General features: G+C 49.1%; 2 protein-coding genes across 2 annotated transcripts in view; one reads left to right on the top strand and one right to left on the bottom strand.

Moving 5' to 3' along the window:
• Cdh4 (cadherin 4) overlaps positions 1 to 2,704 on the top strand; it is a 495,273-nt gene extending 492,569 nt beyond the window's left edge. Inside the window, exon 16 of the mRNA XM_085696922.2 lies at positions 1,024 to 2,704. Coding sequence (XP_085553048.1) covers positions 1,024 to 1,038 — 15 coding nt within the window. The 3' untranslated portion in view covers positions 1,039 to 2,704. The remainder of the gene's footprint in view (positions 1 to 1,023) is intronic.
• The window catches only part of Taf4 (TATA-box binding protein associated factor 4), a 68,909-nt gene continuing 50,396 nt past the window's right edge, over positions 2,162 to 20,674 (bottom strand). Inside the window, 8 exon segments of the mRNA XM_085696920.2 lie at positions 2,162 to 3,588; positions 11,325 to 11,444; positions 11,838 to 11,894; positions 13,142 to 13,267; positions 14,113 to 14,243; positions 14,555 to 14,724; positions 15,038 to 15,152; positions 18,434 to 18,581. Coding sequence (XP_085553046.2) covers positions 3,421 to 3,588; positions 11,325 to 11,444; positions 11,838 to 11,894; positions 13,142 to 13,267; positions 14,113 to 14,243; positions 14,555 to 14,724; positions 15,038 to 15,152; positions 18,434 to 18,581 — 1,035 coding nt within the window. The 3' untranslated portion in view covers positions 2,162 to 3,420.

Here is a 20,674-nt window from a genome sequence, read left to right as displayed (position 1 = left end):
GCCCTCCACATGGTGGCCATAATACACAAATGCCCGGTCACCCCCATAACCTGCGGTGGGCAGAGGTCTAGCGACCATAATCACAAGCATCACAGCACCAACAGGCTCCCCTGATGAGGCAGGAGTGAAGGTCCTCTCAGTTACTCTAAGGCCTCATCTCCGCGTGAACTTCCGAATCCAGACTGCAGGTTTGTAAATCCAGAGCACTGCTCCACTTAGGGCAGTGGTCCCCAACCCTTCTGCACTCTGCAACCCTTTACTCCTCGTGTTGTGAGGACCCCTGGCCATTAAATCATTTCATTGCTACTTCATGAACTGTAATTTTGCTGTTGTTATGAATCATAAATATCCAATACGCAATCACCCAGAGGGGGAGGGTCGCAATCCACATATTGAAAACCACTGGCCTAAGGGTTTGGCTAGGTCATCTCGAATCTGGCCTGACAAGTTTTAGGATCACCTGAGAGACAGGCCTCTGTGCACGCCTGCAAGTGATACTCTTGATTTCAGAGACCCCACCGTGCCTGTAGTGGAGAAGGGGAGTGAGTAGTGGAGAAGGGGAGTGAGTAAGTAGCAGGCTTCCACTCTCTGCTTCCTGACTGCGGAGAATCTGCCGCCTTAGTTCCTGCCATGACTGACTGGACCTTTGAACCCTTTCTCCTTCGTTACTTCTGTCAAGAGGTTTCAAGCGCAGCAGAAAACTAGCATCTCACATAGCCTTCGTTAAACGCATTCTCGATGTACTTACTGTCTGGGCATTACCGTCAACAGCATGTTCCCAAGTTTCCTCCCATGTGCAGAACTACATTTGGCTGCAGGCCTTGGTGTGGCACTGAGCTCACAGCCCCAGCCCCGGCCATCCCCAGGGCACTTCCCCTGCCCTCCACCCTTACTTCACCTTCTCCTCCAGATCTGGTCTCATGCCTGATGGGACCAGCCAGAGCCCTGAAAGCGGGGGTAGTGAGGGCAGAGGTTAACAGGAGACACAAATGGCATTGCTTTCTCTCCCTGATGTGCAAACAGCTAAATGGGATCTGAGAAGACTCCTTCCTACTGCCGGCTAAGTGTCAAGTGACCTTGGGAACCTAGCTCTGGAGTTGTCTGGTGCCAACACCACCACTGCAGGACCATCCATCTCACCTGGGCACAGACCTGAGTCTTCACTGTGGCTGCTCTGGAGGACTGGACGCAGCGGAAAAAGCAAGAGAGTGAAAACCCAGTCAACTACACCCACAGGAAGTCAGCACCCTTTCCGTAGTCAATCACAGGCCAGGAAGGTGAGAAACAAGAGCAGAGAGGCCACAGGAATCTTACCCCACAAATTCACTGTCCCTCTCAATGTCTCAATCTCTCAGTGTTCAACACTGGAGGTTCTGTGTGTTGAACGGTGTCCCTCCCAAAGGTCATAGGGCATCTGGATTTAGAGATGGAGTCTTTGCTATGGTCACCAAGCTAGCATGATGCTGCTTGGGGACCCTGGACCTAACGAGACTGGTGTTCTGACAGAAAGCTCCACAGACCCATGCCAGAAGCTGTTCAAAGGGGAAGGCAGAGAGAAGGTGTTGCTCCGGCATGCCCAGGGCCACCGCAGAAAATCTGGAAGGCAAACCCTTACCCCCTGGACCTCAGGCCTCCAGCCATCCAGGCAGGACCTGAGAATATTTCCGTCCATGACCCCTGGTCTGTGGCCTTCATTATGACAGCTGTAGGAGATCAGGACATCAGTGATGTCAGTGAAGGCGGAGTCTTCAGGTAAGCCTACCCACCTGCCAGGAGGAGTAGAGGTTCCAGTCACACTGACTTGGGGGGGTGGGGGGAGCTAGGAGGCATGGCTCACTGTGACCACCAAATACACCAGAGTGACAGAAACTCCATCCCTCTCCCGTTTACACCAGGTGAGATCATCTGGTCACCCAGATGGGGTATCCATCTATCCTATACACCCGACCCCCACCCCAGATGGTCTATAGGATAAGGCCTAAAATGCAAACAGCACAGCTCCTCCATACCTTCTGGGCGGACAGAATGGAGGACTGGCCCTACCTCCAGCTCCCGAAGGGGGCCTGCCCTCACAGTTAAGCCCCAGATTCAGTAGGACCAGAGAGCAGTCTTGAAAGCATTATCAAAGAATCTCAGAAACTGGAAACACAGGCACAACAAATACAGATAAATTTGTTTTTAATAAAGGAGTTAATTTTCTTTCAATCCTATATAAAACAATAGCAATTAAAAACTTCATTTTTGAAAGTAAAATATTTACATATGAACAAGTAACTGTGCAAAATTTACATGAAAAAATGGAAAGACGGGATTTCCTAAAAGATAAAATGAAAGGTGTAACAGTTCTCGGGTGTTGGTAAAAAATACTGATCAGCGTTCCGCTCACACGTGCGAATTAAAGTCTAACATGAGAATCCACACGGAGAAAGCCAAAGTATTTACAGTCATAAAAGTACTATCAATAGACAATTTAATACAATAACCTCTGAAAATATAAAGAACCAATTAGTATATTTGTAATAAAAAAATAGGTACAAAGAAGGGCTTTGCTCTGGACGCCTGTAAGGTTGGCCACAGCTTGCATACAGTCTCTTAGCAAAATAATTATAGTTTACATAGCCATTTTATGTTATGTGCCAAAAATTATGTACAATTACTGACAAAATACACCAACCATTTCCAACACTTGATCCACACTGAGAAACAGTCTGTTGTTGATTCTTCTCAACTCTGATTTATTTCATCTAAGTTTTCACTCTGAGCTAAAAACACAGTGCAAGTAAAATATATTTATGCTGAAAAGGTTCTCGCTTCCTTCCACTTTACAGCTTCGAAACTGCAGCAAATAAAATGTATTTGTACAGGTGCTGCACCCCAGCCTCCACTAGCAGAAATGCAACCCTGCTCAGAGGCTGTGTCCTGGGGAATTTCACGTAGAAGGGAGGTGAGGGACAGGGTGGGTGGGTGGGGGTGATAAATAGTCTAAAAATCAGTTTGCTTCGCCAACTGACTGCTACAACAGTAACGTGAGTGAAATGAGGTCACCGGCTGCAGACGTACACCCAGTGGGTGAGTCAGAGTGAACTGAACCAAGACGCACACAGGATGAGCAACTGCTAATTATTTGCTAAGCGCTTCCATCAGTCTTTAAATATGGCTTGTTTGGCAAGAAGGCCACTCAGTCGAGGATGAGCTTGGGTCAGCTGTCCTGTAAGAGCATCCACAGGCCTGTATTCTCTCTGCTGCAGACATGGTTCTGCCGCGCTGAAGAGCTGACTTAGAAACAGGAGTATAAAACTGCTCCACTGTAAAGGGTGGCTGTTTTTAAACAATATCCCATTTGTTTGTTACAAAAAGGCGTAATCTGCAAATATATAAAAAAGTCCGCAGGCATCCCATCAGAAACACCGGCTCATCCTGTTACTTAAGGAATGCTTTGTAGAGCAACAGTGAATGGCTTGTCTCACGCTCGTTTTCTAAACAAAATATGAGGTCCCTGAGGTTGACCCGCGTGATTCTTTGCCGTGTGAACTGTCTGGGGGTTCCCACACCGGAGCTGCCTGGGACCGCTGCGCCTGGGCCTGAGCCCTGGTGATAAGAAAGAAGAAGACAGATGCATTAGTGGCTGTAGAACAGTTAGGAGGGAGGGGTGAGACTCAAGAATCCCCTGAATATCTCAGGTCCCTGTTCTTTAGAAAACAGGCACAGCACAGCCCCTTCCGCGTTCTAGGGCTGGAGCTGAGCTGCTATGAAAGCCCTAACTACGGCAGAAGCCCCCATTCCCCGCTCTACCACACACTCAGGATGCCACCCTCCAACACCCCCAGAGTGAATCCTGGGTGGGAGGAAAGGCAAAAGCAGTGGCTCCCTTCCAGAGGCTCCGAGGGACACAGACCCCAGTTTCCGTATCACCATAGCAATAATGCCCCAGAGGCTCAGGTGAGGGGACCAAAGCTCACACTTGATGCCACACCTGGGACTGTGCCATCCCTGCTTGGTTGACAGAGGCACTAGGCCTGGATTCTTGGGCTGTGCGGGCTGGTGGTCAGCTGGAGAGGCCGACTGCTCAGCGGTCACGTTGGTGATCCACAGCCAGGGAAGGGGTCCCTTTGCAGACACCCAGCCCCTGGGCCACCAACTATCCAGCGAGCCGACCCCAGTTCCTTCCTGCTCAGACATGTGGGTGCACTAGGGCCGGCTTTCGGCCACTAGGCAGTGGCGTCCAGCAGTTTGTTACATCACTGCCTCCGTCTGACCCCTGCTGGGCTCAAACCACAAGATCCCGGTCTTCACAGCAGAGAACCAGGCAGGTGTCCTGCTGGCTGAACTGCTCGTGCATATCCAGGTACATGTGCTGCAGTGGTGTCCTCACTGCGCTTCCACTGCGAAGCTTAAGAAACTCCAGTATCACATTCCACCCACATGGCCACAGACGCAGGCACTAGGTGGCAGTCACAGGAAGCAGGCAGGCTGGGTGAAAGCATGCCTGGATGACCTGGTCTTCATGCACGTGTCAGTCCAACTGAACATACTGGAATTTTCTCAGAAACTGGGAAGCCATCACTGTCCATCTCTGGTCCCAGCCGCCACTATCATCTTGGTATCCATATCCTTTTGGGTGGACAATCTCCTTGGATTTTGGTGCCAGTAACAGCCCCCAAGCAGTGTTTCGTCATGAGATTAGTGGAGCCTCTTACAGGCCACAGCAAACATGAGCAGTTGGTAAGAAGGAGGAAAACAATCCATCTCCCCAAAGCCACCTCGGGTTGCAGTCGGGCCAGCAGGCCTATGAGCTTCCTTCAAAGGGGATCTTGGTGATCTGGACAGAGCTACAGGCCAGTTTCTGGGAAGGAAGTCAGTAAGAAGGGTCTGTAACAGGATCAGCAAAAGGAGCGGCTGCTGAGATTGGCAGAGTCCACAGGTCCTGAAATCCAGTCACAGGTTGAAATCCAAAATGTCTCATTTCCAGATGTGAGTTCCACTCTCGTTGTACTTGCTATACCTGATCCAAATCGCCCTGACTATAGACCCAAGAGGGAAACTTAGGCGATGACGGTGTGGTGCCCAGGCCCACAGAGACCCTGCCTGGGCAGCAGGATGTGTCAGTGGCCAGTGTCCAAGCTGTATTTCATGCCTCGGCTTTCAGGAGCAACAGCCAACACCAAGGCTGGGATGAGGGGGAAGCACTCATATCAGGTACAATAGTTAAGAAGTGCTAAAAGTCAGAAATTGAGACAAACAGGATCAAATCGGTGCCCCAAACTTTCTGACGAGCCAATGTTGACAATGATGAGGTTCAGACAGCTTCATGTAGTCACAACCAACCTGGGCCTCCAGCCTGGTGACCTCTGTCACTGCTGGACCCTATCAACTTGAAGGTCAGCAGTCAGGTGACAATGCAACACAATTCTTACCTGTGCTCTAGGGACCTTCCTTATTAGCAATACTGTGGGATTTGGGTTATAAAATCACAAGTACAAGCTGAGGCACAGAACACTGGATGCTATAGCCATTTCTGAGCAAGTACAGGGCTGACCACAGCAAAGAGGAGTCAAACCCTCAGGCTCAGGACTGCGACCAGCTGACCTGAGTAAGAAGACAGTGTGGCACCCAAGCATATCCAAAACCCTCAAGGGCTATGGGAGTACACACAGGTCATTCAGTCTGGACTTGCAGAGGCCCCTGGGGAGGCTTAGCTGAAGTATAGGGAGGGAGTGGATGTATTCCTGGCCTCTGGGATGGAAGCTTCTGCTCAGAGCCCTGAACAGGGACCAACAGAAACAAGGCATGTTCCATCGCCACAAAAAAGTTGAAACCTTAACATAGTTAACTCCAGTTCAGAGAACTCTCTGAGGTGTTTCAAGGGAGGACATGGAGACAGACAAGTCCCAGGCGTGTGTGTGTGAGCGTGCGCGCACGACACACACACACATATGCACAGCAGCCATGCCAGGGAAACCCTCCCTGTACTGCTGTGACTACCCACCTAGCCCATCCAAAGCTATTGAAAGGACTAAATGTGTGTAATCTTAGCTATCTAACTTGCTCTATTATGGCCAGACTGATATACACACAGGTCTGTGCAGCAAAGAGTAGTTCTGTGTCCCAAGAAAAAGTGCTGGGCTCCCCAAGGCTGCAGGGCTACCATACTGCAATCTGATTTTTCACCAAGGAGTCCCATTCCAGCAACAGACTGGAGTTCTGTACCCCAAACGGTGTGAGGGTTCCTCGGAAGACAACTGTCTCCTGATTCGCTAGACAATGGCAGGCAGTTATGTCAGAGAAGCGTGTAGGAGAGCAGTCCACCCAGCACCAGATGAGCCCTACTCACCTGCAAAACTTCTGAAGAACAGTAATAAACACCCAAAAACTCCCTAAGAAATGACATCAATTCTAAGAGGCTCAGCGCCAGGACCACGCCTTCACCCACCCCAGCACAAAGCTCTAATGGAAGCGCTCAGAGAAACTGCCCCCACACCAAGTCAGGGGTGTTAGAAGAAAGAACCCCACCCCAGATATAACCACACTCCCAATAAGGTTGCTCATGACAGGTAGAGACACACAGGAGACTGGAGAACAGGAAGGAACCTAGGACATGTGCCCAGGTGGTCCAAACTCAGACAGTGAGGAAGGATCCCTTGTAAGGCTGTATGGGTCCTCAGATAGCAAAACAGAACCTTCCACACATGAAGGGAAGGGGAAGAAATGGGGAAGGTTCAGGGTCTGCAAAACAATGTCCTCAGAGTAGGCAGACACTGACATGGCACAGGCTAGACAGAGTTCCCAATACTGCCAGGAGAGGGTGCCATCACCCCACAAGTAACGGAACACCAGGGGTCATATGTGAGACATAGAGCACAGTCACAGACTAGTTCCTAGTCAACCTGAGATCAAGGGCAGCACTGTGTCTCTGAGCAATGAGCAACAGGCCTCAGAAGCTCAGAAATCAGAAGCACCCATCTCACAGAGAGGAGAGACAAAAATCACCTCAGGAGAGGCCAACACAAACACAATTAAGGAATGCTAAGCAAGCCCAGAAAAAGGAAAAAGAAAATCAGAAAAGAGAAGGAAAAAAGAGTGGCAAGGGTCAGAAAAGCAGTCATACAAAGAAAGTGCTGGTGCTATATAAACAGAAAAACCAAGGCTTGCAGCACAGTGAGGGCCCCAGAGCAAGAGCACCATGGCACCTGTCATCAGCCATCACTGGGTGACAGCAGCAAAAAGCACAGTTGAGTTGAGGAGGCTGGCTTCATGACACACAGAAAAACTATGTAAGACACAGGTTTAGTTAGCCTCTAGCTGAGCAGGGAACAGCTACCAGGAGGCCAATCTCACAGAACAAAGGAGAAAGGGAGGCAGAAGTGTGAAGAGAAGATACCATCGCATCAAAGAAATAGCTATGGGACTAGGAACATTTAAAACTGTTTAAGGACAAAAATAACCACAAGAACACAAACATAAACCTGTCTTAGCATCAACAACCTTCAAAAAGAAGCCAAGTGTGAGAGTGAACCCCTGCCATCCCAACACGTGAGTGGTGAGGATCGTGAACTCAAGCTCAGCCTGCGCCATAGCCAAGTGGCTAAATCCAAAAACTGTAAAGAAATCAGGAACAGTGGCGCATGCCTTTAATCCCAGCACTCAGGAGGCAGAAGCGGGTGATCTGTGTGAGTTTGAGGCCAGCCTGGTCTACATGGTAATTTACAGACAGCCAGAGCTACACAGTGAGACCCTGTCTCAAAAACAAACAACAAAAACACTACCACAATAATAATAAATAAAGATAAAAGAAAAAATTAAAAATGTACGTGTGGTGGTTTGCATGAAAATGGGTCCCGTAGGCCAATAGGAGAGGCACTATTCGGGGTGTGGCCTTGTTGGAAGTGTGTCACTGAGAATGGACTTGGAGGTTTCAGGAGTTCAAGCCAGGCCCAGTGTCTCTCTCTCTCTCTTCCCACTGCCTGCAGATCCAGATAAAGAACTCTGAGCTGCTCATGCACCATGTCTGCTGCTGGCTGCCATACTCCACGCCATGCTAATAATGGACTAAACCCCTAAATTGCAAGCCAGGTCCAATTAAAGGTTTACCCTTCTAAGAGTTGCCACAGTCATACTGTCTCTTCACAGTAATAGAAACCCTAACTAAGACTGCATGTTAGGGAGCGATGGCTTAGTGGGTAAGAGCACACTTGCTCTACAAGAATAAACATCAGAGTGCAAGCTCTCAACACCCATGGAAAAAGCTGTCGTGGCTGCACATGCCTGTAACTGGAGCACCAGAAGTGGACAGGCAGATGGCAGAAATTTTCTGGCCAGCCAGCTAGCCTTACCAAAAGCAAGTTTGGTTCCTTCTCTGGCCTCTGCATACATGAAGTCATGTATACCAACACATGTTTAAGCACCACACACAGACACATGACACACCAAAAAACAAAGACAAAAACAAAACTCCAAATCACAAAAGAACACAGCAAATAAAAAATGCACATAATTATATATAATATTATCAGTAGAGACTAAACATGTCACTCATATTAAAGTCTAATGAGCTTTAACTTGACTGTCAGGAAATTCTCAGTTTGAGTCAGGCAGCACACACAGCACCTGGGAGGTGGAGGCAGGGCTAGCAGCAGTTCCATACAAGATTCATGGCCGATCTAGGTTACATGAGATGCCCTGTCTCAACCCCCACCCCCACCCCAATTTATTTTAGTTGATGTAAAGCCCAACAGCATGGCACAGCCACACCAAAATCATAACACGTCAGAAGGGTTCAAAGCAACAAGCTCAGCGCTAACGGAAAGTCTGAATCTGGAAGCATCCGGCCCAGTGTAGCACACTGACCTAAGCAGTAGTTCCCATAGGTGTCACATGCAGATTCTTCTGTACCACATGGCACACAACCCCTCCAGAGCAAAGTCCCAAAAAGAGGTAGGAACAGAAACACACCTGGAAATCACACTGGCAGAAGTAACCACGTGCACAAAGGCCAAGGTCCTGATCCTGACAGGACCCCACTGTTATCGACTGAGCTCACCACCTATGCCAGAAGCCTGTTTCCAGTCACCTACTGCACACGCACGGAAACTGCATCCCTCCCCTCCTCCATCAGACGCTGCTGAGGCCGCAGGAAGCAGCCCATCTCACACCACCTGCCTCCAACACAATGACAGCCTGTCACTGCACACACTACACCGCACACTGAAAGACCAGGACATGTTGCCAAGGGGCAAGGGTACCAATGCCATGGTCCCCTTCCATGAGGGAAGGAAAGATGACACCTGGGGAATGGAGACAGGAAGGCACACAAGAGGCAGGCACTCTTGCGATTCTTTCATAAAGTTCTGACTCAGAACCACAGCAATGAGACCCAGCCAACATGGGCAACGCGACACAGGCAGGACCAAGGCAAAGCACCTTCTCCTGAACCCCAGTGAGCTGTGCAGTGAGTATGGCCCACGAAGCGGCAGAAGGGAGCCGCTCTGACAGCACACAGCACCTGTGTGGAAATGGCTCTCTTCTCGGCCACAGGAACGCAGGTTTCTCACAAGGCACAGCTACTCTGAAACAGTCCTGCCATATCAGGACTAACCTGCAGCTCCACTGGGACAGTAAGGGGAAGTGAGGAGAAGACCAATGGTAGTAGTGGAGCCTGTGGCCGAAGGACACAGAATACAAGATGTGCTAGGTCAAGTGGCACCATGAGGGTTCAGTCCCTCTTCAGGATTAAGGACAGAATCCATTAAGACTCATCTTAAAATAGCAAAAAGCCACACACAGACAGAGGTATTGTTTTGTGCTGTGGTATGGTATAGTGTTAAGACTGAAAAAAATTGCCCTACCTCTCCACAGAGCCTTATTAAAGAGTAAACAGCAAATGAGCCACTAACTGACTGGCTGCTGAAACAAGAGTCCAGTCCACATTCTTCAGAGGAAAATCACTGGAGCATCCTCATATCTGAACCGGGATGCCCAGCACCCAGGCAACAGTCCTAACGTGCAATGAAACAGGAAAGTGGTCCACACTGAGAGAGAGCAGTGAGGAGAAACTGAGGCTGGGAGAGAAGCTTCAATACACACGTTCAAAGACTTAGGAGGGACGCAGCTACCATCCAGACTTCCACATCTGCCACACAACGAGATAGGAACTTTCAAAGAACCATCGCATCAATGGGTCTCAACCTTCCTAACACTGCAACTCTTTAATACAGTTCCTCACGCCACCCCACCATAAAGTCCTTTCACTGCTGCTTCATAACAGGAACCGTAATGTGAATGCCTGTTTTCTGATGGTCTTTTGGGATTATAGCACACAGGCTGAGAACTGCTATATGCACTAAACTAAGTCTACATTGGTAAACGAGAACGTCACTGGAAATTAACAACCAACAGGGGCTGGCAGAATCCCCATCAGGCCAAGGAACATGACCCAATCTGAAGGGCACAGAGAAAAAGGAATACAGGCCATACCACAGTCTAGTGCATGTGTAACAGGAGACCAAGAAGACAGATGGGAACAGAAACTCACCTAAAGAAACAACAGCCCAGGTGTTTCAAACGCACTCTTAAAGCAGAGACCCACATGTGCATCTGAGCAGCTCAGCAAATGGAATGGGCTGAATGCCCAGACTTAAACGAACCAAGAAAACCTCGTAGAGAAAGGTCCAGAGTCACAGCAGTCAGGTAAGACGGGGCTCACACCGAGGCAGGGGAGGAGTCACAGCAGTCTTCAGGTGAACTGACACAACACCCACTAGCACCTAGAGCTTTACAGCCAGTCACACTGGCTCACAGCTGAGCATGAAGCAAACAGCAGCAGACAGGTGGACCAGAAGCGCACACCAGCCCAGCCAGCCTCCAATCCCCCGGGACTGGTGATGTATAGACCTTGGATCCTTTGTAGGAGAAAGGGCAGCAGTGAGGACAACCAAGTATAGATACAGAGGGAGGCTACTACTCTTCCTAAATTCAAATGACCATAGTTTAATGGAAAATTAGGGTGAAAGCTAAGACACTCCCCCTTTGGGCTCAAGAAAACAGGTGACACCTTCCTTAAGTCACATGACCTGCAGGTCACCTCACACTGGTCTGAGTTCTGCCCCATGCTTTTCAGAAGTTGGTCTGAACCTCATCAGAGACAACATGTCAGAGATAACATGTGAACACATGTTTTAGCTCATGTGACATGCACAAACAAGGTGACTTGAATGTCAGGTTTCCACAATGTAAAACAAAGACCAGGTGCTCTGCTGGATACTGAGGAGGGCACTCTAAAGCGCCCTCCCGGGCCCTCAGCCCTCAGCCCCATGTTCCTCCTGCTGTACCTCTGCTCCCGATCCCGGCCCGGCACAGTCCACTTTCCTCTTTTTCCGGGGCCCGATCGCCGCTAACGCAGTGAGGTTGGCATCTCGCTGTCGCATCTGCGCCAGCTCCTGTTGCTGCATCTTCATGTTGGAAAGAAAACAAGAACTATCGTTGCTTCAGAGTTCTTACTACAGATCAGCAACAGTTATCAAGAACTTTCTCAAGTTTCCTAAGTCACAACTTCTTTAAAGTTAAGGTTTTTCAAACTAAGAACATGTCTGTAACCAAAAATATTAAGACTTTTTAAAAACAGAAGCTTACCTGGAAATGCTCAGAAAATGAGAAGAACAAGTTGAAGGGGCCTAACTCTCACTTCTAGAGAAGTTACTATGAAATCTCCAGCCAATGCCAACTGCACAGGAAAAGCCTGTGATGGCACTGGTCACCTGAGAGTTCTAAGGAGCAACAAACGCCCTTAACTACTCTCTTTCCTGCTGAATGGGCACTGAAGAATCCGTAGCTGGGAAGCTCACCTCTTTTGCTTTCTGCTTCAACCTTAACTGCTCTGGGTCTTCCTGTCTGGATCGAGACTGTGTGTGAGAGAGGAAAGGAAGAGTCATGCCTTCCATAAGCAACACTGAAGCGCTGCTACTACATTCACCCGACAACAGCATCTAGTCAGAGTTCCTAATAATTTTATAAATGTTTATATCCAAAAGATGAAAATTTAAGTTACACACCATGAAAAACAGTCATCATTGTACTGGCATTTCGCTTGCATTTTAATTAATAAAGTTTGCCTGAGGATCAGAGAGTAAAACAGCTCCAATAGTTATCAGTCTTACAGACCAGGCAGTGGTGACACACACCTTTAATCCCAGTAGCCACACTAGTTGCCATAGAAACCAGGCGGTACATGCCTTTAATCCCAGTGGTGCACACCTTTAATCCCAGCCCTAGAGAGAATTATAAAGTGGGAGGAGACAGCTCTCAGCCTCATTCTCGGATTCCTGGAGGCAGGATCGCCATTTCCGACTAAAGTAGAGGTAAGAGCCAGTGGCTGGCTGTTTTGCTTTTCTGTGGTTTTTATTAATCTGGATTCACATCACTATCATCAGATGTGATGACACAGACTCTTAGGCACATGGCTACCAGTCTGTCACAGGCCTCTGACTCAGTGTGGTCTGAGAGGAGAGCTAGGACAGGGTTCCCTGAGACCTGGGCTCAGCTGTCACCCCTGCCACTGCACAAACAGCTTAACACTGCAATTAGTATCTCCAGATGACTCTAATAATGAAGGAACGAGGTTCTTATACTCAGCTTGGAATGCTCTAGACTGAAGGGCAATGTAATCCCACACCACAGTCTACAACGTTGGGGAGGTAAAGTGTTAGAGACATCTTAAGAAAGCCCACACCATCCAGCATGGTGGTAGACACCTTTAATACCAGCCCTCAAGAGGCAGAAGCAAGAGGATCTGATGAGTTTGAGGCCAGCCAAACCTCATGTAGTCTGAGGTCTACATCGTGAGTTCCAAGTCAGCCAGAGCTATATAGGATGGAGAGAGAAAAGGAGGGAGGGAGAGAGGAAAGTAGGGAGGAAGAGAGGGAGGGAGGAAGGGAGGGAAAAGGAAGTCCACATCTGTCAAAGCAAATCCCCACCCTCGAGTGCAGCCTCCAGCACTGAAGCACACCAAGGGAGCCAGGCTTCCCTCAACCTATCCAGTCACAACACCCACTCCTCCACACTAGCCAGGAACCCAATGTGCCGGGTGGGTGTCTCAGGAGAGGAGGGCTGCAAGGCTGAGCCCCTGACCTGGGAGGAGGGTTTAACTTGCCTTTGCTGCCCGCATCAAGATCTCCCTCTCCTGCTCATCTTTCCTCTGCTTTTCAATCTGGTCAAGCTGTTCAAAAAATTTGAGCTGAGCCCGAACATCACTTGCTTGCTCGTATCTGTCATCATCCTACAAAAAAAAAAAAAAAAAAAAAAAAAAGCAAAAACACTGATCACCATGAATTTGGAACCCCAATAAGCATGAACATGCTTTATACAGCTGGCCCATCTACACACAGCTCCCATGGGTGGTGGTGGCTGTGCACAGCTCGCTGCTCCAGGCCACGCTCTCACAGGAGGGGAAATCTCATCAAGTTACCAGCAGTCTGACCGGTTTCCAGTTGATAAACTTGGATAATTTTTAAGGGACATTTAAGCCCTTCTATGTAAAAGTATTATTTTTTTGTTTGTGTTTTGTTTGTTTTAGTTTTCTGACACAAGTGTTTCTCTGTGTAGCCTTGGCTGTCCTGGAACTTGCTCTGTAGCCCAGGCTGGCCTCAAACTCACAGAGATCCACCTGCCTCTGTCTCTCAAGAACTGGGACTAAAGGCGTGCGTCACCACACCCAGCTCGTAGAAGTGTTCTGAAAGCTGACAACTGGCCATAAACTGCCCTGAAGGCACAAGCAGTGACTCCAATGACATCTGTGCAACTGCTCAAGACATATTTTGCCTGAAAATTCACTTTATAAACATGGGGTCACAGGTGGCTGAGAGCCTGCAAGTTTAGCTCATGCCTCAAGAAGGGACAGCAGCAGGTGGATGGAATAAGAGTGGAAGACTCCATAATTTTCTAAACTGAGAGGCTCATCTTCCAAAGCAGGATCCCTGCAGAGCACCTGAGAGCCCTGCAGTGAATGTGAGCCTGTGGCTGAGAGAATGAGCACAGGAACAACCAGGACTCCAAGGCTTCCACACAGCCCTAGGTCAGGACCTGAGAGCATGGACAGTCTCCCCAGGAAAATAGCCCCATTACCTTATAAGAGAAGTTTTTCTGCTGAGCTGTTTCAGATATTTTTTCTACAAGATTCTGCAGCCTTTGCTGTGTGGCATGAGACACATAACTCACTACATCTGGATGGAGTTCCGTGATGCCGTGCTTTTTACCTGCAGGCCATGCAGAAAAAGAGCACTTTATGGTACTTACCACACTGGCTTTGCTCATCCACTACTTACTGCTTTGTACAATCAAGGGCAACCTAAGCAGACACTGCCCACCCTTCCACTACCTGCCAACCACCAGAAGAGCCATCATGGGGTGAGCCCAAACCAAGGCAGAAGGCACGCTCACCTACAGCCCCCGCACCCAGTGGAGCTACTGCAGAAGGGCTGTGCTGAGTCTCGTCAGGGTCACGGAGCACATCAGACACAGATCTGGACACTGAGCATCCTACTGACATCATCAGGAACAAACATACCTATTTCCAGTATCCTCCTCTGCAAAGGTGCGGGGAGGAGGAAGGTGTCATCTTTACAGGACCGAGTCAGTGTCCCCACCAACTCAGAGTTTGTGGCCAATATTCTTGCACTTTCTTCAGACAGGTTCACCCCAGCCATTGATGCAACATCATTGATGTCATCGTCATCCCTGGAGAGGAGAGGAGCAGAGGATTATGTTGTATGAGGAAATCACAGCTCCTTAAGGTGGTTACAACTCGGTGGCAGCAAGCAGGTGGCAAGGAACCAGTCAGCTGACCTGTTCTCCATTCCTGCGGAGGGCATGAAGCCTCCACTGATGCATTCATGTTGGAAACACACACTGACAGAAACATGCAGTCAGAATCAAGCAGAAAGAACAGTCCTGGGGCTACCAGTGCCACAAACCAGTAGGGAAGACCTAACAGTGAAGTGGACAACGCTCCCTCCCATGCGCTCCCTCAAGTAACAGATGTCAGCCTTACCGAAAGGAGCCTCCCCCTGGCTCCTTGAGCTTGTTTTTCTGTGCAGCAGCTGCTTGTGCAGAAACAGTAGGCAGGGCTTTGGTTCCAGGTAACACGGTGGGTTTCACCACAGGGACTGCAAAGCCAAAGACACAGTGGAGATCAGCGACTGCTACCAGAGGCCTGACTCTGCTGGCTTCACAAGCCCAAGGAAAAACTGACATCTTCTTGCTCGTCACAGCAACACTCTCAAAACTTTGCACCAGTGGCTCTGAACTGCAGACGCACTTAAGTGGCGGGGTTGGACTGCTCAGTGGTTACACACTTGTACTGCTCTTCAGAGGACCCAAGCTCAGCTCCCAGCACCCATACTAGATGGTTCACAACACCTGTGACTACAGCTCCAGGGGATCTGATGTCCTCTTCTGAACTCTGTGGGCACCTGTACACACACTGTATGTACCTGTATGCACCTATACACACCTGTACACACATCACACACACACTGGACACACTCTACACACTTGTACACATACTGTAGGCACTGCACACACTGCACATACCTGTACACAGACTGTATACACTGTGCACACACTGTACACACACTGCACACACACCATACATACTGTATATACCTGTATACACACTGTACGCACCTGTATACACACTATACGCAGCTGCACACACTGCACACACTGTACGCACCTGCACACACCTATATACACACTGCACGCACCTGTATACACACTGTGCACACCTGCACACACTGCACTGTATACACCTGTACACACACTGTACGCACCTGTATACAAACTGCACACACCTGCACCTGCACACACACTGCACACACCTGCACACACGCTGCACACTGTACACACCTGTGCACACAGTACAAACAATACGCACCTGTACACACCTGTATACACACTGCACGCACCTGTATACACACTGCACGCGGTACGCACCTGTATACACACTGTGCACACCTGTACATACACTGTACACACCTGCACACACACTGCACGCACCTACACACTGGACGCACCTGTGCACACGGTACAAACAATACGCACCTGTACACACTGTATGCACCTATGCACACTGTATGCACCTTCACACACACTGTACGCACACAGTCACAACTGTTTAAAGTGTGGAGAATAAGAGGCTGTAGCACCACATCCCCTCCCCTCAAGGTTCAGGGAGCATCACAGAAGAGGAGGTGGAAAGATTGCAAGAATGAGAGACTGTGAAAGACTGCCAGGAAACAGTGTTTTCTAGACATGACAGGAACCTTGCACATATAAACTCCAAGCAGCTGTGGCTACATATAAAACATCTGCTAAAATCAAGCAGCACGGAGGGAGGGAGAGGTGGCTCAGTGGTTAAGAACACTTCTTCTTCCAGAGGCCCAGGTTCGATTCCTAGCACCCACAAAGTGGCTGACAACAGCTCCAGGGGATCTAACACCCTCTTCTGGCCTTCAAGGACACAGGGCACACACACACAGTACACAGACACACACAAAGACAAAACAACCATACACACGAAACAAGAATAATAATGTTGTTGTGTGATTTTTGTTTTTTGTTTGCTTTGGTTTTTGGTTCTTCAAGTCAGGATTTCGCTATAGCTTTGGACTCTGTCCTGGAACCAGCTCTTGTAGACCAGGCTGGCCCTCAACTCACAGAGATCCGCCTGCCTCTGCCTCCGGAGTGCTGAGACTAAAGAGCAAGCACCATCACTGCTAGGCTCCCTCAACTCTTAAGTACAGGAGTGATTTCTGGCAGAGACTAAAGTGGGCAGACTGTTCAACAAGGAGGTTGAGGCAGAATTACTGGAGTGCAGAAGTTCAGGGCCAGGGCAAAACAGTGAGGCTGCCTTAGGGGCATGCATGCAATGGTGCCACCTAAAGGCCTAAGGGGGGGGTGTACCGTTATAATCTAAAGGCTTAAGGGAGGGGGTGTACCATTATAATCTAAAGGCCTATGGGGGGGGGTGTACTGTTATAATCTAAAGGCCTAAGGGGGCATGTACTGTTATAATCTAAAGGCCTAAGGGGTGTGTGTGTGTGTGTGTGTGTGTGTGTGTGTGTGTGTGTGTGTGTGTGTATTGTTATAATCTAAAGGCCTAAGGGGGGTGTGTACCATTATAATCTAAAGGCCTAAAGGCGGGGAAGTGTACTGTTATAATCTAAAGGCCTAAGGGGAGTGTATTGTTATAATCTAAAGGCCTAAATGGGGGAGGGGGGGTGTGTACTGTTATAATCTAAAGGCCTAAGGGGGGGGGGGGTGTACCATTATAATCTAAAGGCCTAAGGCGTGTGTATATGTGTGTGTATTGTCATAATCTAAAGGCCTAAGGGGGTGTGTACTGTTATAATCTAAAGGCCTAAGGGGGGGTGTACTGTTATAATCTAAAGGCCTAAGGGGTAGGGGTGTGTGTGTGTGTGTGTGTGTGTGTGTGTGTGTGTGTGTGTATTGTTATAATCTAAAGGCTTAAGGGAGGGGGGTGTACCATTATAATCTAAAGGCCTAAGGGGGCGTGTACTGTTATAATCTAAAGGCCTAAGGGGGGGTGTACTGTTATAATCTAAAGGCCTAAGGGGGGGATGTACTGTTATAATCTAAAGGCTTAAGGGGGGTGTACCGTTATAATCTAAAGGCTTAGGGGGGGGTGTGCCATTATAATCTAAAGGCCTAAGGGGGACTGTGTACTGTTATACTCTAAAGGCCTAAATACAGTGGAAAGGAACTGATAGAGAATTATACTTCAGAAGGAACTTTATTGGGAGGAGCCATAGTCAGGCCTTAGAAGAGACAGAGCAACTCCAAAGGAAGCTTAACGGGGCCTGGAAGGGAGAGAAGAAAGCACAAGGACAGAGTGGGTTTCTGGGTGAGAATAACGTTTCCATCACACGGCCTGCACTAGCCTATGTGCCCTGAGGAGGCACTGGGGGTTCTGCAGCTTCAGAGGGAGGTGCTACAAGGCTACTACACAGCATACTTTCTGTCAACTCTAGGAAAGAGGGGGTGAGAGCAGAGGAGGAGAGAAGACGGGGGTGCTGAGAGCACGCAGACCACTAGCACAGGTGTGAGAGGGCCTGAGCGCTGCAGGAGGCGTGGCCTGACTGCTAGGAAAGGGAGAAAGACAGCCAGGTCTGTGACCTCACAGGGGCAATCATATATAATTCAGGTAATTTAAAGATCATGTTGACAAGGCAGTGGTTGCATAACCTCATAAATGTCACTGAGTGGTGTGCGTAAAATGATTTTTTAAATGGTGAGTTGTCTGTTATATGAATTTTATCACAATGATTAAATGAAATCAAATACTATCCCACAACTGGCCATTTCCAAGACTAGTCAGTCCTGGGTGGCAGCAGCCGGTCCTGGATGGCAGCAGCCGGGGCCTCACCTGGCTGCAGCTGGTTCAGTTGGATCTGCTGTGGTGTGGTGAGCATGATCCGGTTGTGAGGCTGCCGCAATGCGACCATGGGTGTCTGCGTCAAGGTCACCTGCGGGGGCCGGATCAAGGCTCCAGGCTTCGGGGGCTGCTGGATCACCTGGGGCACAGTCACATAGTGCATGAGCACACACACACACACACCCAGAGGCCACCACACTGACCCATGAAGCCAGCTATTTGCTTCATCAGCCCTACCCCAACCTTGCCCTGTCAGAAGCTCCAGGAAAGTCGGATATACATCTCATTCCAGGTCTAAAAGCCCGGTTCAACAGCCCTATAATAAATAACCTTCTACACACAGCTTTGAAAGACTGAGACAAAGGTCACAGCGGAGCAAGTATATGGAGCACATGACACCTGGGACCTGCACTGGATCCTGAAGGGCAACAGCAAAGCAAGATTACTGAGCTCAGACCCCGTCCGCAGAGTAACACTGCTGCCTGGTAGCCACACTCAAGTGACTTATTTCCATTTTAAATTTTCTGTAGGACCAGATGATTTTTCTATTGGCATGAAGATGAATCTCCAAGTCCTGCCCTAAACTTGGTCCTCTAGCATCACAGCCTATCCCCCTCTGAGCCCATGCTGAGCCAAGCCCCATACTTCAGGGCTGGCTCAGCTCTGCTGTCCTGCCATATTGTGCAAGGCTTACAACAGGCTCCAAGAGCCCGCAGCACTGGCTGTGCTCTGGGCACGGCTCACAGGAAGCCACTGAGAGCATGACCATAAATCTGTGCTAGGAACTTTCCAGTAAGAATTCAAGTTTTTGTAAAGGAGACTTTTTGTGTGGCTGATGGTGTAACAGAAAAGTACGATGTCTGCATAGGAGTCTGAAGCCCTTCTAGATTTGAGCCCCAACTCTGCTTTAAAAAAAAAAAAGTCGAGGGTGTATTTTTGGTGGGACAGGACCTTGCAGGGGACTGAGGCTGAGGCCTGCCCTAGAGCTGTTTCTGCAACAAAACATGGCACTCACAGCTCAGGATGAGCCCAGGGCAGTTCAGGCTGGGTTTCCACTGAGAAGACACTAACTGCAAACACAGAAAAAGCCCACTTCTACAGATCTGCACAAAGCTGACCAAATTGCCTCATCTACACACACAGGCACAAGTAGAGTCTGGGGTGGATCAGGACAGCATAGAGCAATGGCCAGGTTACTGCTCACACTGTGAAAAAGAACAGCACTGATCTAGCTTCATTTCCAATGCTGCGACCAAACACCTTGACCAGAAGCAACTGATGGAGAAAGAGATTTATTTGGCTTATAGCTCCAGGTCACAGTCTACCACTGCAGGGAAGTCACAGAGGCAGAAACAGAGACAACTGGTCACACCACATTCATAGTCAAGAGAGAGAAAAAATAGCATGTTGCCTGACCACTCCCTTCTGTTCAGCCAGGAAGCAGTGATACCCACATTCAGGGTGGATCTTCCCATATCAACCAAATATCAACACAATCCCCCATAAAGATGCCTACAGGCCATTCTGATCTAGATAACCCTCATTAAGAACTCTCTTCCCAGATAAGATTCTAGGTTGTACCAGTCTGACAGTGACAGCCAACTCGGGAAAGGACGGGTCTTCTGGAGCCCTGGCACTCAAGGATAGCTGACAACCCACACAGCGGAGGCCAGCCCCAGAACCACCCGCTAGGTAAATCAATGTGCTGATTGCTCAACCGCACAGGTCCCTACTTAAACTATGTGAAAGCAAAGGGCACAGTTATTCCTGTCCCAGTGTGTGGGGCCTTGAGCCTGCTGTCCACCATGTCTTCCTCACTACTAAAGAGTGAGGACAAAGGCCCGAGCTAGCAGAGAGAAACCAGCACCCCAAGCAGTCTGGCCTCCTCAGCACCCCCCCACACACACAGCACTGCTCCACCAGCAACTGCTCATGGTTAAGCTGTAGGTAGTACAATTCCAACCCCCTTCCTCCACCACCACCCAGAGCTGGGAATTAAACCTAAGACCACATAAATAAACGCTCTACAACATTATACTATGTAGCCAGCCCCCTTCTGAAGTTCATCTTTCTAGATGTGGTGAGCCTGTACTGTTCGCGGCAGGTGTACACTCTTGAGTGCAATCACAGCAAAAAGTCGTCCTGCCCGTCAAAAATCCAAAGCAGACAAAGCCATACCCACCTGCCAGCAGCCTTCAGCTCCCCAACATCGGTCAAACTAAAATACTCCCA

The sequence above is a fragment of the Myodes glareolus genome, chromosome 10 (genome assembly GCF_982192425.1).
Source record: "Myodes glareolus chromosome 10, mMyoGla1.1, whole genome shotgun sequence".
In the NCBI taxonomy this organism is placed as follows: domain Eukaryota; kingdom Metazoa; phylum Chordata; class Mammalia; order Rodentia; family Cricetidae; genus Myodes; species Myodes glareolus.
This window is presented reverse-complemented; position numbering and strand designations above follow the sequence as displayed.